At 42.4% G+C, this 17,211-nt stretch overlaps 2 protein-coding genes across 2 annotated transcripts; both read left to right on the forward strand.

Moving 5' to 3' along the window:
- Positions 1–1,210: 1,210 nt before the first annotated feature.
- Positions 1,211–5,125, forward strand: LOC134187582 (uncharacterized). The gene is made up of 2 exons (XM_062655736.1): positions 1,211–4,611; positions 4,700–5,125. Exons 1-2 carry the CDS (start codon positions 1,211–1,213, stop codon positions 4,935–4,937), a joined length of 3,639 nt encoding a protein of 1,212 aa, XP_062511720.1. The 3' UTR covers positions 4,938–5,125.
- A 1,451-nt stretch (positions 5,126–6,576) lies between these two features.
- LOC134187797 (uncharacterized) lies at positions 6,577–9,377 on the forward strand. Its single transcript, XM_062655955.1, has 7 exons — positions 6,577–6,704; positions 6,765–6,901; positions 7,006–7,178; positions 7,295–7,690; positions 8,135–8,566; positions 8,630–8,841; positions 8,905–9,377. Exons 1-7 carry the CDS (start codon positions 6,619–6,621, stop codon positions 9,269–9,271), a joined length of 1,803 nt encoding a protein of 600 aa, XP_062511939.1. The 5' UTR covers positions 6,577–6,618; the 3' UTR covers positions 9,272–9,377.
- The last annotated feature ends 7,834 nt before the right edge of the window (positions 9,378–17,211 follow it).

Below are 17,211 nucleotides of genomic sequence, written 5' to 3' on the forward strand. Positions count from 1 at the left end.
GCTTACGCCGCAGGCGTTTTAAATGCAAGAGTTCTAAAGTACTAGGTAGGTACGTACTCAGCTGTGATCATGACGTCATATACTTAGAGCTAGACAACCGATCTAGTAAGCACAATAAAATTTAATTAAAACGTAATGTCTTTGAAGATGTGATGCAATTAGTGCAGTGACATGTTTGAATAGAGAGTAGAAAATCAGTATAGTTGAAAGGTAGGGGTATCACGTGATCTATGATGTGTATGTATCTAGCACCGTCCACTTTAACGTTGGGCTACGGTCATGATTGTAATCATAGTTGCTTGTATTTTCACGCTGTCTGTTTCACTTGCCTGTTGGTCTGTCCATTTGTCTGTCGGTTTGTCTGTTTGTCAATCAGTACTAGTAGGGCAGTCTATTTTTGTCATAATATTGAAAAGTAAATCTTACTTCATTGTTTCAATTTTCTGTTGTTTTTATGCATATGCTATGCACTTATACGTTTGTACTTGTACAAAAACATACAAACATACAAAGAAAGATGTGCACGCTGGTTCGTCCAACAAATGATGGGTTCTTGCTTGGCACAAATGAGATAGTTTGTAACGTTGCTCGTATATCATGTATATTGAAATCTATAAGGACGTATAATAAATTTTTTGTATACATTGAAGTACAACGACTTGAAGGATAGTTTTTCTCCTCTGTATATCTTTACTGCCTGTGGGCACTGTATCCTTAATGGTGCAAGAACAAATATATATACACACATACATACGTACATACAAATACAGTGTGGCGTAGCAGGCCCGGATTCAGGAATTTTTGAAAGAGGGGGTTGACCTGGTAGCAGTTATTTATAGCATCACTAATTTTCTCTTTTCTGATGAAATTATTGAACCACGCCTATTGGAAAAGAGGGATTTGCAACCCCTTGAACCTCTCATCTAGATCCGGGCCTTTGCGTAGAAATCATGGAGTTGGTAGGCCAAACCTCAAAGAGCGGCACGTGTAGCCTCGTGTACCCAGGACGTCTGCGCGCAAGTGTAGTTTTGCACTGTTGCTTATTGAAGCTCCTAGTTTCTTGCAGTTGTAACTTGTTTCCACGACGACCTATTTTATATATAGTGACCATAGCCTTCTGACTGGGAGACCATGGGTCCCCGTGGTTCCTACACAAATAAAATAGGTAAATAAACAACCATTTGTCTCTATAGATTTTCCTGTTTTTATGATGTCACCACGTCAACCTAGATCAGTAATTCTTCTTATCATACTCTATTGTCATCAACAGTTGTGCCAAAACGTCGACGACGACGAACCAAATTGCGCCACTCTCGTTTCTTGTCCAACATTTAGAGACTCCCAAAACATAAACAAGTGGTCTGAGCCAAGCCAATGCATCGACGCATCGACCAACTTTCCTCGAGCCAGAAGTGACCACGCCTCAGCTGTTTACACCCGAGGACCCCTCAACGATTCCAACGCAGATAACAATCAGCGCATGGTGATGTTCGGAGGCGGCGTATACGGCCAGAATGCAAGCGATCTGGTTACTTTTGGTGACACATGGCTGTACTACCCGTCGATCAATTCCTGGTTTGCACCCGAATATGACATTCATCCTTCTAACAGAGTCGACCACACTATGACGACACTGTGCGACACTAAGGTCATTCTGTTTGGCGGAGTCGACACGAATAACACTGTGATGAACGACACCTGGTTGTTCAACGGCGTTACAGAAACATGGAAGGAGCTACAGCCTTCTGTGCGCTCAATCGGCATAACTCCACGACATTTCCACTCCGCAGTGGCGCTCTACCAACCCGACAGTCACTGCAAGTGTAACCGCTCGCTCATTGTTTACGGTGGCCGAAGAAACGCTACAGGAGATCTCAAATATGCTCAAGTCGCCGACTATAGACAACTATGGGAGCTGAGATGCGTCGACGATTCCGATAATCGAGACGTTTACGAATGGATCGTTCACGAACGCCGCGGGGACGGCCCGAGTTCGCGCCTAGAACCAAGCGTCGTCTCATTCGGAGACTCGACAATGTATTTCTGGGGTGGTGTCCGCGAGAATCTCTTCAAGCCGTCAGATGTGTGGCGCTACGAGCTCGTGTCAAACAATTGGACTCTCATCACGGCCTATACGTTTACTAAAAGCAGCACAGGAAAGATAACCGAAGGAACGGTCGGTGGAGCACAAATTGCCGTTCCCTTTTGGTTCAAAAACAGACGTGTGGGTCTGACGACGACAGTACAGAGTCCCAATAAACAGTACTTTCTCGACGTCGATACGGGAGAGCAAATCGTTTCTTCTTCTTTTAGAAATTCGACGACGCAAGTTGTTGCTAGCTATTATCTGTACTCGAGTGTGTTGATTGGCAGGGTCGTTCTTGTTTACGGAGGCTACTCTGCTACATTCGGATACAACGACAGAGTGTGGAACCTGACAATTACGTCGGATCAGTGGAATTTTGTGCCTAATCCGTATCCGCAGAAGACCCCACGTGCAAGGGTTCTACTTCCTAGCAATGCCGTCGTTGTTGGAGATTCAATATACCTGTTTGGTGGGCTATTTTACCTCACGTATTACAGCGAGCTTGTTCCGCACGATGTGTGGACTTTCAGCATGAAATCGAGGGCTTGGTATCGAAGTTGGGTGTCGTTCAATCCTCCCTCGCGCATGCTGGCTGCTTTAGGTGTTGTCAACGATTCGGTTGTGGTTGTCTTTGGTGGGACAGTGACGGATTCATACGACGATCTTATCAACTCTTCTCTAGTCAAGAGCGCTAGTAATGAGACCTGGGCTTACTATACGAATTCTCGCCGTTGGGTGCGACTGGAAAGTGGGCTATACCCTACAGGCCGTGTTGCGTCAAATTTTGTTTCAATGCCTAACGATTCGTTGCTGATGTATGGCGGAAATATTCCCGGTCAGTTACCTTCGAATGAGCTTTGGAGATTTGATTTATGCGATCATTACTTCTCTGCTACTATGCAGAGATGCGACGGATGGACGAGACTTGGTCCTAATGGGGATGCTAACGAGATCTGGCCAAGTAGTGGACAGTACTACGCAACGTCAAAACTGGACAACTCTTTGATTATGTTTAAATTTATGAAAGATCAAAATAATCTTGAAATTTGGAAATTTAATATGACAAACGGGAAATGGATGAAACGTAAAATCGAGAGTGTTCCTATTTCACTCCTGACACCAGGTTTTATCTATTCGACGTCTTACCAGAGAAAACTTCTTGTTGTCAAACAAAACGTTTCGATACCGTCTTGGATTCAAGGTGAGACACCTCTAGGTGGTGGAGTTGTGCTTTCGTATTCCGATATCAACCCGCAATGGTTGACCCACTCTGAGGGTCCATCAGTGGGTGTAGGAGCTATGGTGGCATACAGGAACAAGGTCATTGTTGTTGGTTTAAGAAATGACAACAGTCACAATACGGCCACCAATAAGCTGTTCGTATCTGTTATGACTCCGCGGTGCTCTGCTGGTTACTTTACAAAAGACTGGTTTGCCAACGATTGCGTCATTTGTCCGGCTGGAGAGTATGCTGAGTCCGGCTCTCTACAGTGCTCCAGGTGTCCAGCGGGTCGCACAACGTTCACTACTCCAGCCACTTCTGTCGACGATTGCCAGTGCGACGACACTTACTGCTTGAATGGCAAGTGCCACGTCGTGTTGAACAGCTCTCAATCTGCTATGTGTCAATGCACCTTTGGCTACGCGGGAACTCGTTGTCAAATAAACCATCTACAATTCATTGTCCTTGGGGTGTGTATCGCATTCTTCATCGTCGCAATTATTACCGCTCTTCTCATTCGAAAGTGTATCAGCTACAAGCGAGGTCAGGTTAAAGCCGAAGAAAAGCTTTACGAAGCAGAGGAAGAGCTCACTTCTTTGCGAAAGGCTTGGTCTATAGCAAGCGAGGAAATTACTCTAAATGAGAGCATTGGAGCTGGATCGTTTGGGACAGTCAGTACCGCTTACTACAGAGACATGATTGTAGTTGTAAAAAAGCTACGCGAAGATCTAATACTACTTGTTGGCGAGGAAGAGGACTTTGCGAAAGAAGTTGAGTTCATGCAGAGCATTCGTCATCCCAACATAGTCCTGTTTTTCGGGGCGGGCAAAGATGCGGACAACACTCCCTTCCTTATTCTCGAGCATGCTCCGAGAGGATCTCTCAGAGACGTTCTAAACGACACTTCGATTGTCGTCGATAAAACTAGACGCGTTTCGTTCGCATTCGACACGGCAAAGGGAATGAAATTTCTACACGGTCTAAGACCCAAGCGAATTCACAGAGATCTGAAGAGTTCCAACCTTCTTGTTAGCCAAGGATGGACGGTTAAGATTGCCGATTTTGGTACAGCGCGAGTAATCTCAACCAAGAGAAAGATTGCAAACTTCTTTTCGTCTAAGAAGCGTTCTTCCGTCAGAAGACGAAGTACTCTGAAAGATGACGATTGTGTCGAGTTACAGAACAAAAGGAAGGAAGACTTAACCGAGCCTTTGTTGACATCGAACGTCGGAACAGTGTTGTGGCAAGCTCCAGAGACAATAGGCCACAACACACGTTACGGGCAGCCGTCAGACGTATACAGGTTAGAATACAAAAGCAAACGCGCATGCTCAGTCTTGACATGTATTATATATAGAATTATGTCTAATAGTTTGTTGTAAATTTTGCAGTTATGGTATTGTCATGTGGGAGATCATGACGCGTAGGATACCTTACGACGATCGTCCAGTTACGTTTGTTCACCAGCTGCGAAAAGACGTCCTCTCTGGCATTCGCCCAACTATCTCTGACGACAGCCTCCCAGAGTACGTGTCTATCATGGAAGACTGCTGGCAGACAACGGCCGCACTACGTCCTACATTCAGAGAAGTCACACCTCGTCTAGAAGCACTTCAGCAATCTCTGTAACGTAGACTCTCGGGGATATAGACAACACTACTCAGTTTCTAACAATATGGGTCATACTACGTATGTTTAGCATATTGATATCTATATTTGCACTTTTGTGTTTTGGTGGGTAATTACTAAGGCGTGTTTCTGATTAATGCATTTTAAAAAATTGCAATTGTCGATTTAGATTTGATATGGAAAATAACAGTCAGTCTATCAATTAAGAGTCTATGTTGTCTCATAAATATAAAACAGAAATTTTTTTAAAATTATTGATATGCACTTTTTAAACAATTTTAGGTCGGTCATGCTAATCAAAGTTCCACAACTTCAGTTGCACACAAAAATATTTTTAAGTCAACGTTACATGCAAAATTTGATATATGTATAGCAGAATAAAACTTTGTTAGAAAACATCCGGTCATCCTGTTCTCTGCTTTGAGAGGAAAACATTAGATACACTTCAAACGTTACAGTAACCTATTAGACAATACCTGTACAGCAGTATATCAAGCTTGCCAAGACACATATTATGAAGTAGTGGGCAAACATGTAACAATAGTCTTGCTCATAAACATAATCACACCATTGTGCAAAATGATAAATAGCATGACTTTGGCAGGTCAAAAGTTGGTTGCTATTTTCTACTACAAGCAGACACGATTTTAGGTTAACCTAACTTTTACGTATTTTTGTATAAACAAACTATATATAGTACAGACATGGGCATAATTATGAAGCCATCCTGAGCATGTGACTTAGATAGACTTCCTCAGACACTAGCTGCATGTACATGCATCTACAGTGACAGCTGCACTTTTTAGTAAATTTAAAACAAGTCATAATGGTGAGGTCTGATTGTGCCATCTGCATGTCTGAGATTGGAGGTGATGTGTGACCTGTTGAGATACTGCTTCTTGCTGTCAGTACAACCAGCAAGTTTTAAAGTTAATAATCAAAATCGTTTTCAAAAAGCTTCTAAACCATAAAATGACTTTGTTTATGTTGGAAGACATACTCAAAGATTTAATAGAGACTATACCTTTCAGTTTACTTGCATATTGTGAGTCTATTCTCATCATCTGCTCTTGTGACGTCACAACATGAACGGGTTGGACATAGTAATGCATGGTGGTGGTGGTTAGACTGGTCATTGTCTTAATTAATCTTTTTGTTGTTACGGGTTGTCAAAGCGTCCAATCAGAATTAACAACATAAATGCCCAAATAGCATGATTTGATGTAGAATCAGCGGGTCAGCAGGTATATTCATAAAGCTGCAATGTTCTGTTGATTTCTATGCCTCAGCTGATACGAGAGGTGGCCTCCATAATTATGCCCATGTCTGTATTTGGTTCAATTTACTTGCATTTTGCTCGCATTAATTAATTAGTAGAAAGGTTTGTAAAAAGTTGTGTATCTACAGAAGTTTAGCCATCATTAATTGCTAAACACTGAATAACTATATATAATGCATCATACGCTAGACACTATATTCAAAATGCATTTGCGCTTGCGCAATGTCATTCATCTGATGACCCTGCCTTCAAGGAGCAAGTGATAACCACACGTCTTTACGTCTAGGTAAGCAACGAGTCACTCAGTTTCAGTCGTTACAATCTTAAAACTGTTATACAAATGCAAAGAATTTGATCCTTCTAGATTAGTTGACGTATATCTGCGTCCTTTGTGGTGACACCATGGAACTCAGCAATGACAAGAAAACGGTTCTTTTAGAAGAACGCGAGACGAGCAATTGCAATCGATCTCGAAGGCACAAAGTCAAGTGAGACAATATGGACGCCCGCGCACACCCGAGATCTTTGACGTGCATCTTTCTGTCTAGGCCCTGGAAGATCCTGTGCGCACTGAGCTTAATCTTCTCGACGGTCTTTATTGCAGCATTTTCTGGAGGCTATTTCACCGGAAAAGACAGTGTCGCGACAAAGACAAACGAGGAATTTCAAGGTCAAACACACAGAGGTATGCGGTGTCGTCAATCATCACGTGATCTTGCAAATCTACTCGAGGAATCGCTTCTAGACTTACTGTATTCACTTCGTTTCACGCTTGTTATTTTGTTGCAGCGTATCAAGTGCATTATGACGGTAAAAGTCACGTCATTGCGGCGTTTCGCGGCAGCATTCCGGTCGAGAAGTTCGTGCAAGAGCGCAGCATTGTGGTGGACGGTCGCTTGGTGAGCGCTCCGGGCAATCCGCTTCTAACACCAAAAGGAACAAGCCAGATATTTGTATACCAGGTCAGAAACGTTGCAGAAAAACAGTCACTGTCACGTATTTCCAGCCCAATGACCCCAATTTCCATCTTGTTTGCAAATCTTTGACTGATCCCTAGCATCTTCTTCTCTCCTCTTAGTATGAAAGCAAGGTCAGCCTTATTTGGACCGCCACGGGAAAGAACTACGGCGAGACGGTCGATGATCCCTCTTTCTCAGGAGAAGGTGAGTACACGGTGACATCCAACGGTTTGAGAGGCGAGTTAGTCCAGTTGAAGGACGGTTATCATCAGAACTACGAGCGTATGCCCATTCCCGATACCTTCTCGATTGGATTGAATTGGGGAAGTGTGAGTAGCTTCGGTTTTGTCATCACAATCGATGATCCGATCTCTGTTAACGCAACCATTCATTTTTCCAAACAATCCGGTGAGAAACAGGCACTAAACATTCGCGGTGGATACGAGTTTGACACCGAGATTCCGGAGCTTCCGTCTCCAGAAGCTCCCCTGAACATCAGAGCCTACACAAAGCAGGCAAGTCTTCCTTTCTGATATTGCTTGATTCAATAAAGGTTAGGCCAGACCAACTAATTTTTGATGCTCAAATACATGTACATACACACTAAAATGTGACATTTTGAGCATGCACAGTTCTCTTTGCACTGCCGATACAAACGAGAGATAGTAAAATGGACACTAAAACCAACGACGCTCACATGGAGATGAAAGGCGAATCAATCGCTAGACGACTGTGGCACATGCCTATACATGTTCACACTTGGAGAGTCAGTTTAGGGTGTATGTACTACCAAGTCATTTTACAGTAAACATCATTGCGCTTTCGCACAATAAATATATATTTCTATTTGGTCAAACTCAAAACTAGACCCTTGAATCCGAGCATCAAGAAATCTAATTAGTTGGTCCAGTCATAATGCGTGTGCACAATATAAATGGCATTTTGTTGACGACATGCAGTTTTCAACCAACAACATACCCGTTAGCGAAACGGAGACCCTCTTACTCAATCCTTGTCCGACATCAAATCTGACTATAGTCAAAATCGGTTCCGACCGTCGACGACGTCGTTCCATGAACGTCCGAAGCAATCCAGGAACCGCATTTATTGTGTCGGACCCGGTAACTAAGGAAGTCCTACACAGAGTCGAACTGCGTCGAGATGATCGCCACGGAGGACGGAACGGCAGCCTGTGCTGGAGAGTTGAGAATCACGTGTGGGGTGTCGAGGCGTCTTTCTGTTCTCTCTCCTACGAGACGCTCTATAACGGCATTGGAAACGCAACCGGAGAAGATGGCAAATCGACGATGATGCTAAACGTACACTATCGTCTCTTGACGAAGAGCATGCGCAGTGGCGCTGAGAACGAATGGAAGCATGGCACGTTTCTGGTATCAAGCATAAGCTCTCTTTGTACCTTGTTGGTTGTCGATATATGGTCATTGATCTCATAGGTTTTCGATTTCAGACCAGATACTCTAATTGAAAACCAAAGTCACAGAAGTGGGAGGAGTCTGCTTTTTCTATTGAAGAAGTCAGCAGAGCATCACCAACAACGTGAACACGACACGACAAAAGAAGAACCTAAGTACGTAGTGGATGCAGTCCAAGTCTCATGCCTAGTTGTCTATTATGATGACCCGGATATCGGCAGCACCAATTACAGGTATATATTTATATTTTCTTGTTTTCTTGTTTGGACGCTGGCAGGTAAGTGTCTTTGTTACAGGAGGCGACTTCTTGGAACTTGCGGATGCAAACAGTCATTGCAAATTAGAACCAAGTGTATCAAAGGCGCTGCCACGTGCGGCACTACTCTTGCTGATGCGTCTTTTCAGTCCAACGCGGTTGAGAAATCAGCGTCTTCTGTCCAGACGGACCGACGACGTCGTTTTTCCATCAAGAACGCGATTTCCTCATTCATTCATCGACATTTCAGTCACCATACCCAAGGCAAGGTGGAAGGGAATACTATATCTAGCTATTCTAATATTGGAAGGTATGGAGCCTCCGTGTCCGACCTGACAGTCGAAGACAACACCGTTACGGCTTGTTCATCAGCAGTCGACGAGTGCGCAGGTGCCGAATGTTTCTGAAAGCTTTGCTCTGAAGCAACTGTTCGTCAATTTACTGAAAAATAGTTGACAATCTACACCGTTTGCTGATCTATTTACTGTATAACATTATAATCATTTTCACTGATATCATAGTCTGCTAGATACAACCATGCCCGATCATTCTGTTAGATTGGAATGTGCACATGCGCATGTACGTAGAAAACACAGTTGGTGTGAGCAATATGAACTAAGCCACTTAGGCCTACCCTATACAAGCGCTGCTTGCAAAAGTATGCGCGTAAAATGTTTGAAGACAGGAAAGTTGGCAATTCATTGTTTCTGAGTTGAAAGTCTTCATTCATACTAAAAAGGCTAGTTTCAATACGGGAACCAGAACTGCCAAGATCACATGAGTCGGAAACGAGGCTAATCAGACCAATGTACAAAACAATAACATAACAATGACTCTTGGCAGGTTGTAGTTTCTAGTTCGTCTTTAAGCAAACAGATATTAATATACATTTTAATAAAATTATTATTCATCATTAATATTAATTAATCACGTGTGTACAAAGTATGAAATTACACGTCACATAAAGTTTTCATACTGCTGTGGCAAAATAAAGAAGGTCTAGAGACTCACAGGAGTGGATCCAGGGGCTGTCCCATGGTGCATCAGACACCCAAACCGACAAAGAACAAACAAAATTTTTTCATTAATCCAGTCTCAATGCTGGCGCCAGTGCCAGGAACAACTTAACACCAAACACTGAGACCCGTATATACTGACTAACACTAGAGCCCATTTCACTAACTAACCATTAAAGCAATTAAACCTCAGAGGTTCCTCAGCGCTCTGCATGCTGCAGCTCTCAAAGTCCATGTGACATTGGAGGTGCTTGGAAATTTAAGCCCTTTGAAAGTCTTGCAAAAGTTGAGACACTCCCCAAATGTTTCCAGACCCACTTCTGAGAGTGCTAAACCCTCGGCTCTTTACTTAGGTTACAAATCGTTTATCCACGTTGAACCCAATTAGTCACAGCCAATGAAGAGCTTGAAAAAGGACTAGATACATTGACTGACACGTGTAATTAACATGATTCGTGCCCCCTGATAACAGAAAGCATGTGCGCTTGCAGTCCGGTATCTAAGACTACAGATATTTTAAACTAAATCCATGCATTCTCTCCCCCTTGAAAATGTATCCATTCCCCTGGGCTTGCCTAGAGAGTAATAGCCATCACACATCTATGATATCATCGTTGACATGTCAGCAAACCCTTCTCCGCCAATACTAAAATTCTAGTAGATATAAAAAGGGGAGGGGTTGGCTACATGACAATAGGACTACAAGACTCAGAGATGGCATCCAGGTTGGGGGGCAAACATCAATGCGCGGTAACGGCATTGTATAACAGTACATACATACATATGTACTATACATACATACATACATACAGACACATGTCTAAATACATGATGACTGTCCACTGATTTCAGTGATGACACATACATAGTGGTAGATACATACATACATACATACATAAATATTCGTTTTCGATTTGTGAACCACTCAACACACCCAAGCTACGCACCACTGTAACACCGAGTGTCGCACATGCACGCACAGACTTCTGCTGGTCATGCAAGGCTGCAAGAAATTCCATTCACCACTTGGCAAGGAAATTGAAAGAAATGATTAGAAAACATACCAAAACGTTGTCAACGTACTCGGTTTGAGTTTTTTCGGAGCTGGAACTTGTTCATCATCAGCCATTTCGGAAGATGTACAAGCGTCTGCGCAAGTGCCTGGTGTACCCTTGACGTCTGCCTAGTGTACTTTTGCACTGTCGTCTATTGGAGCTCCTGGTTTTATTCCATTTGTAGCTTGTTTTCGTGATGACATATTCTATTTTATATAATATAGTGACCATAGGCTGCTGATTGGGAGACCACGGCCCTTGTGGCCCCCGCGGTTCCTAATTACCGCCTAGATAGCCGAGACAGGAAGAGAGGTACACAAACGAAAAGCTTTAAAATGTAAATATTAAAGAATATAAATGCTACCGTGCTGTTTCTAGTATTACAGTCTCTTGATTGTCTAGGTAAGTAAAGCGTCGTTGCAAATTAATTAATTAGCAAACGAATTTATTAATTGATTATTGCCCAAGAATGTCGATAGAGCTTCAGCCGCACGGAAATGGTCGTACCAGTAGTCCACATTTCAAATCTAGACGTTTTCCAACAGAGAGCTCTAAATAATTAATAGAAAGACAGATTGTCGTTCAATTCGTTCAATTGGTGTCATTCGCCAAGTTGAATAGTCGATTGAAAAGAGCTTCGAATGAAGGTCTTTTGTCTGGATCGGCTGCCCAACAGAGCAGCATAATATCATGCCTGCAAAACACAGCTATCCATCTTATTCTATTTCATTGATATTAACCATTGCTCTTACAAACGGCGAGGGCAGTCTGTTGGACAGCTCATTCGATACCCACCTACGAGAAGATCGTAGAGCCGTTCAATCGGGACACTAGGGTAAGGGCTACCTCCTGTCAAAAAAAAACAAATAAATATCTAGAGCCTTAGCGTCCCCAGACTCTCTCGCGCTAGTCTTGTCCAGTGCCCGTATGAAATTCTCGCACTTGGAACTCTCATATGGTCACCGGACAAGAGTAGCGCGAAAGGCCCCGGATAAGAGCTGTTGCATCCGGGACAACAAACAGTACCAGCGACATACCAAGGCTACCAATTTCCCACAGCGACACGCCAAAAGACCAACTAAAATTCAAGACATGATTAGCTAAACGAAGTAGTATTTCATGCAAATAACTCACACGTCGCTTGCTTGCGTATAACATTTGTTTAGCATTGCCTCGGGAGACATCCACTTAGCGGGCAACATCCGCTAAAAATGACAAAAAAGTTTCATAACTAAAATAGTATTTGCATAACATAAGAAAATTTCCTGCCTTTGATTTTCGACGATAATAACCATGATAGGTTACGTCTTTCGACATTCCAAAATCGCAGATTTTCAGTAATTCACCATCCCAAATCAAATACCAATACATTTCGAGCAGCCAAATCACAGTGAAGTATCTAAAATTAAAGTTAATAAATATTATTTATTGTATTTTGTATAGTAAAATATATAAACTTACCTTTTTGCCAATTAAAAATTTCATTCCAGACGCGATTTGCAAAGCAAAGTTGACCATCTTTTGATCAGACATGCCATTGAATTCTATGTTGCTTGTTTCAGTACTGGGACAGTCCTCGTTGCATTCCAATTGTCTGAGACTCCGTAGGTAAGATTTGAGGTTGCCATTTGGAGCGTACTCGAAGATAAGAGAAAAGGGTTCTGTAATACGTGCGGTAGACAAATTGTGAGAAACTTTGCAAACAAGTATAGATAGAAGCAAACGCTTTCTCCTAACCCACTCACAAAAAACCACACATAAGCTACAAGCAGTATGCACATAATAATAGGATATTGTGTAGTAAAAAGGAACAAAGCAGAAGACATCATGCACAAGTAAACCCCATGGGTTGCGTGTGTGTGTGTGTGTGTGTGTGTGTGTGTGTGTGTGTGTGTGTGTGTGTGTGTGTGTGAGTGTGTGTGTGTGTGTGTGTGTGTGTGTGTGTGTGTGTGTGTGTGTGTGTGTGTGTGTGTGTGTGTGTGTAGGCTTGACGTCTGTTGGTTGTCAAAAACTTCGGTTCATCAGTAGGGAATCGGTTTTCGTGAGAGTGAGTGTACGGTCTGCACAACCGGGCTTTCACTAAAATGTCTTTGTGTGCAAAACTTTGCTTCTCTAGTTAGTGTGTGTGTGTGTGTGTGTGTGTGTGTGTGTGTGTGTGTGTGTGTGTGTGTGTGTGTGTGTGTGTGTGTGTGTCTCTGTGTGTGTGTGTGTGTGTGTGTGTGTGTGTGTGTGTGTGTGTGTGTGTGTGTGTGTGTGTGTGTGTGTGTCTCTGTGTGTGTGTGTGTGTGTGTGTGTGTGTGTGTGTGTGTGTGTGTGTGTGTGTGTGTGTGTGTGTGTGTGTGTGTGTGTGTCTGTGTGTGTCTGTGTGTGTGTGTGTGTGTGTGTGTGTGTGTGTGTGTGTGTGTGTGTGTGTGTGTGTGTGTGTGTGTGTGTGTGTGTGTGTGTGTGTGTGTGTGTGTGTGTGTGTGTGTGTGTGTGTGTGTGTGTGTGTGTGTGTGTGTGTGTACTACATCCAAACCGCAAGATTGCATGTATGTCTTAACAACAAAAATATAGACCTTGTTTGGAGCAGATTCCCAACAGACTCACAACATTCTCGTGTTTGCTATCACCTATAGCGATACATAGCTGTGCTTCTGCTTGCAGACTCGCTTCATTGGTTGTGCCCTCGTCATCTTAACAATTTGCAAAAAAACTTTATTAATTAATTAAATAATTAATCCGTAACCATTCCACTCAAATCCTACCTTCACGTCTTGTTAATACTTTAACTGCAACAGTAGTCCACGTTTGAGGCGAGGCAATTTCATACGCATCTGCTTTGTAGATAGTGCCATAAAAGCCCTGACCTACATGTATATATACAGAAGATACCCTCAACGTCTATCAACTAGGGATGTAAAAAGACAAATTCCTAACGCCAAGCAAACATAAACAACAAAACAATTACAACTTGGCAAAGAATACTAAAGCAGATTCTTTAAAATTCTTTTTCAAGATAAAATTCTGAACAACAACAATACGCAGAAGGGGCGAAGCGTAACCTCTAGAAATGGGGTGTGGGCTAACTACACGATGCTATAAGACACGCCCACTTTTATGGATACGCCCACTTTTATAGACGCTTACTTTTATTGGTTTCTAATTGACTGACATGGTAGAATCAGCGGCAGATCCAGACTGGAAAAAGTGTGGTGTACATCGGCGTGGCGTGTTCGTCCAAGTTTGGGAGCTGATCAATCACACTGCAAAGCCACGCCCATTTTTTACTTTCACGGTATGAACGTCCGCCATTGCCAGAACATTGTGATGGACACTGTTTGTAACCTTCGCGCGCTTTCTGGTCCGAAGATCGAGGCTAAGATTCCATGTCGTGAAGATTTTCACTCACTGAGCTCGTCCAAATGCGTCGCATACTATAGGCTAGAGTAGGGACTATAGATAGGGTAGGTGCTACTTCCACTTTTTGAGGGCCTGGTTCGTTAAAATTGTTATTATATTTAATCTTGATTTGTTTGAGAATTTATGTAGTACTAACTAAAACATCTTAGATTTGTCATGTTAACTAGAGACATAAACCTGACACTGCCAACGGTTCCTCGAGGTCGCAAATCTTAGATTCTTATCGTATGCACAACTGAAGAACTGAAAAGTTACGTAAGTGATCATAAGTCGCAATTTGCTGCTTTCTGTAAAAGACACCCTTCTCTATAAAAGCTTGTGTAATACATTTTTAAAAATTTGGTTGTGGCTGAGAAAGTAATTATTAATAATTTATAATAAACCTATATTTTGAGTTGAATTAATTTTTAACCTATAACGTTTTTTATGATGTCACGTCTTAGCTTTTGTCTATGAGCCCTCCACTTTTGAGACCCACGTGACGCCCGAGGAGTTTGCTCGTCAAAATAGCATCTCGATGACAGTAGAATGTATAATAGTAATTCAGTGCAAACCGGCGTTTGCTAATTTCAGCATTTCGTAATCTAGCGAGCAGTAGCTCTAGTTAGCTAGACTAGCTTGAGTACAGAGTGCAGATCAAAGTACGGAGTGTACCAGGTAGCGGAGATTTCACGCATTCTCCGGTTAATCGGGTTGTCGACCCTAAAACTACTTGAAAAATTGATAGATAATCTTATATAGGCTTCTTTTTTATGCTGTCTTCTTTGACTCTGCTATTGCCAGAAAGCGTATATGAAATGTTTTACAAGTGATGGGCACTTCACGTGTCCACGACTCTTCGACATTTGATTTACCGTATGAAATGATGATGTGTGTAATCAAAGATATATATATATATATATATATATATATATATATATATATATATATATATATATATATATATATATATATATATATATATATATATATTCCAACCCAGCTACATCGTTGCCGCTGCAACCAGTGCTGGTGCCGCCGCATTGGCAGGTGAAATAGAAAAGATGCCTACCATGATGATATCGTTGCTGCTGCTGGCGGAGAGTTCTTCCCTCTGGCTTTGGAGACCCTATGTTATTGGACACCTTCAAGCTTGAAGACTCTAAAGATTATCGCGTCGAAGACTACCACCTGTAACACAACATCCCTTTCTCAAGCCTTCCAGAACCTCATTGAACAATTATCTGTGAAACTCTGGATATTTAATGCTCGTTTAGTGTACGGTTGTATGCAGCTGCATTCTTCTAGTAACTCTCTTTAGGACTTGCTCACTCTAGTATATGTTGATGTTTCACACACATGTATGTGTGTAAAAAATTTAAAAATAATATATGTGTGTGTGTGTGTGTGTGTGTGTGTGTGTGTGTGTGTGTGTGTGTGTGTGTGTGTGTGTGTGTGTGTGTGTGTGTGTGTGTGTGTGTGTGTGTGTGTGTGTGTGTGTGTGTGTGTGTGTGTGTGTGTATGTATATATATAGTCAGTCAACGTCGTCGTCAACATACTGCAGGAACTACTCTAGGACTAAGCGGACAGGTTAGTAACCTAGATTTCTGCTTGAAGCAAAGTGACACGCCCAAAATGTTTGGAGGGATGTAGCCTCCCCCCCCCGACGCTACGCCGGTGTACTTTACACAACTTTGGTCCTCCCACGTATATTACAGCCCACAATTTTATGACCACGCCTACAAATGACCACACCTACAAATGATCACGCCTACAAATGATGGGTCTAGCCCATGCCACTCTGTAACGGAGTGTATCAAAACATGTATACACACTTTGAAATGATCATACACACTATATGTCTGGATCTGTGTCATTATCAGAACTTTCATCAGTTCGATGGATGGAACATCTCCGCTAACTCTAGATTACAAGCTTCTCTTCGATTAATCTTAATATACATTGTATTGCATACAATTATAAAGTGCGTTTATTTTAGACACACTATACATTATCTTGAATTGATTAATCGCCGCACAATTTGAAATAATTAACAGCAATAATAAATGTTATTAAAATAGCAGAAATTTGATAAAACACAATCCGATCATGCAACAAATTAAATTTGATGAACTGACCGATTTCTTCCCGCAGGTGTACGCTGTTGTGATTAAACTCCCACTCCTCACACAGGGGTAAGCCAGCAACGCTCAAGTCTGCTCCACACTGATTACTCAAGTTAAGTTTGCTTCTCTTCCACAGAATGATAGAAATTGTGACGATGACAGCAACAATTATCGCCATGAACAATATCCGGTTTCTCCTAGCGTGCTTTGCTACTAAGCGGCTGCGGAATCTTTGAGGCAAACCTCCCAGATAAGACATCACTATCACTTGCGGGCGGTCGCCGAATGTTTCCAAAAGTGCCATTAATGCGACGACCTGGGTCTCTCGTTAAATCCCAGACCCGTCTTTTGGTGAAGGCTTTCAGAATGACGTCACTCTGAGGATGCTGGGGGTTCGAACCCCTCCAACTCCCTGGCTACGCGCCTGCGACAGTTGCTCTGACTCGGCGACAGAGCACTTTAAAGCAACTTCAAAATGAAAGGGAGCACTAACAGTGCTGAACCCTAGACGACGAGAAATTGACCCCTTTCCAAGTTCGGGTACTTTGATTGTAAAGTAGAATTAGCAATGTGCTTCCAAACGCACTGAAAAGAAGAAAACTTACCTAGGCGTGTGTTCCTAGAACACCCAACGATTGATTTTAGCCTCAACAACGAAGCACAGCTGTATGTACTACTCCAATCGCAACAACGCCTAGCTAGGGTTATCAAACACCAAACAGTTGCTGCACATGTACTTGTAATTAACATTACTTGCACGTCACTAGG

The sequence above is a fragment of the Corticium candelabrum genome, chromosome 12 (genome assembly GCF_963422355.1).
Source record: "Corticium candelabrum chromosome 12, ooCorCand1.1, whole genome shotgun sequence".
Taxonomy (NCBI): domain Eukaryota; kingdom Metazoa; phylum Porifera; class Homoscleromorpha; order Homosclerophorida; family Plakinidae; genus Corticium; species Corticium candelabrum.